Here is a 1,716-nt window from a genome sequence, read left to right as displayed (position 1 = left end):
ATAGATTCAAAAGTTAATTAGCATAAAAGTAAGCCCATAACAGCAAAGAATATTTGTTTGCATCCATCATAAAACTTATTCAACTGTATAGTATGAAAACGTCAAATCATATTTTTCACTTGAAAAAGATTTTCCCTACATTTGTGTACACATCTCATTAAGTTTATAGACATTAAACTAGCAATAATAATTTTCAAGTCTACTCAAAGTATCTTGTTCAATTAAAAAAAAAAAAATTATTTAAAAAAATTTCTTAATTCATTTAAATAGTGTAACAAATAATCAAGCAGTGTTAATACGATTATACAAGATTAAGAATCTTATAATAACAATACCTAATAAATGTGTTATCGTTAATTTTTAGTAATAGGCACTGAAATTATATGATTCTGGCTAAAAAATATTTCTAAGATACATTTTGCTGATTGGCAACGTAACTATTCAAAAATCAACTGTAGAACAGTTGGAAAATTTACTGTCACTTTGTGATTTTTCGTTGTTGAAGTATATTAAATTGCGTACTTCATTTTTTTTTACTATAAAATCTTCAGCTGTTATAATTTGTATGTCGCTATGGATTTCGTATCAAAATCGTCCAGGTTTGAATATAACTACGAGGAAATGTTGGCTTTGTCTTGTGATTGTAATTTCTGCGGCAGAAAAATGCCTACAGAAGCTTCATTGAGGAATCACATCGAGTATAAACATTGTAGATCTCAGTACACGGATGCACTTAGTTTTGCAACTTCCGGGGGGTTGAGTGATATGTCCTCGGGATCAAAAGTCAGTGGTCCAGTGGAAACGTTGGAAAAAACGTTTGCTTGTAATTATTGCGGTATGTCTTTCATAACGGAGACACAACTTTGGGAACACGTCGAATCAGATCACCGCAATCCTCGAGAAACACTGAAATGTAAGATACCAGGTTGTGGTGGTGTCTTCTACGATCCAGTATCCATTCAGGATCATATCCGTTATCACTTGATACGCAATTTAATGTGCCAAACTTGTGGTGAATATTTCATGTCGCGCTCTTCATTGCGCATACACAAGGCGAATAATCACAAAAGTTCGGACAAACACATATGCAATGCTTGCTGTCAAATTTATGACACTCTTAAGGCGTTGCAACATCATCGGTGTTTTATGCATCGCATAGCTCTGAAATCGGTGCCTCGCGTTATAGATACGCATCAACGTGTAAAACGTAAGATTAAAGGACCACGGTGGCAAAGAAAGCAACAAATAATCGCATTTTTAGCGAAGATCAATAACAACTCAAAAGTTGTTACTAAACAGATCGACGACAAAGGAGTCGTAAACACTCAATTGTCTGGAAAATCGGATATTCAGCCCGGACTTAAATCCGAACAGTTTCAATTTCTGCCACCGCCGGCCATTAAAAATATCGCTTGTAGTTCATGTGATGAAAAGTTTGAGAGCACAAATGCTCTTCAGCAACATTTGCATGAAGTGCTTGACTTTTGCGGCAACACCATGTTGGTTTCTTCAAAAATCACTAGACTCGTTGCATAGACCAACAAAAATCCATTTATGTTTTGATATCTTCCTTTTGAGTATACAATAATGCTCGAGATTTGCTATTTAATTTTTTTTAAATAACTTATTTAAATGTTTCAACTAGTTATTTTCGCGATTTACAGTTATTTTAATATGTTTTATAATCACTTTAATTCTTTTGTTCATTGTATTATT

At 33.4% G+C, this 1,716-nt stretch overlaps 1 protein-coding gene across 1 annotated transcript; it reads left to right on the top strand.

Annotated features, from left to right (window-relative positions):
• The first annotated feature begins 573 nt into the window (after positions 1-573).
• LOC126909849 (telomere zinc finger-associated protein-like) lies at positions 574-1,536 on the top strand. Its single transcript, XM_050692268.1, has one exon. The coding sequence runs from the start codon at positions 574-576 to the stop codon at positions 1,534-1,536; it is 963 nt and encodes a 320-aa protein (XP_050548225.1).
• Positions 1,537-1,716: the final 180 nt, after the last annotated feature.

This window comes from Daktulosphaira vitifoliae, unplaced genomic scaffold (genome assembly GCF_025091365.1).
Source record: "Daktulosphaira vitifoliae isolate Bord-2020 unplaced genomic scaffold, ASM2509136v1 Scaffold_1603, whole genome shotgun sequence".
Taxonomy (NCBI): domain Eukaryota; kingdom Metazoa; phylum Arthropoda; class Insecta; order Hemiptera; family Phylloxeridae; genus Daktulosphaira; species Daktulosphaira vitifoliae.
The sequence above is the reverse complement of the archived record's forward strand: the minus strand, read 5'-3'. Positions and strand labels throughout refer to the sequence as shown.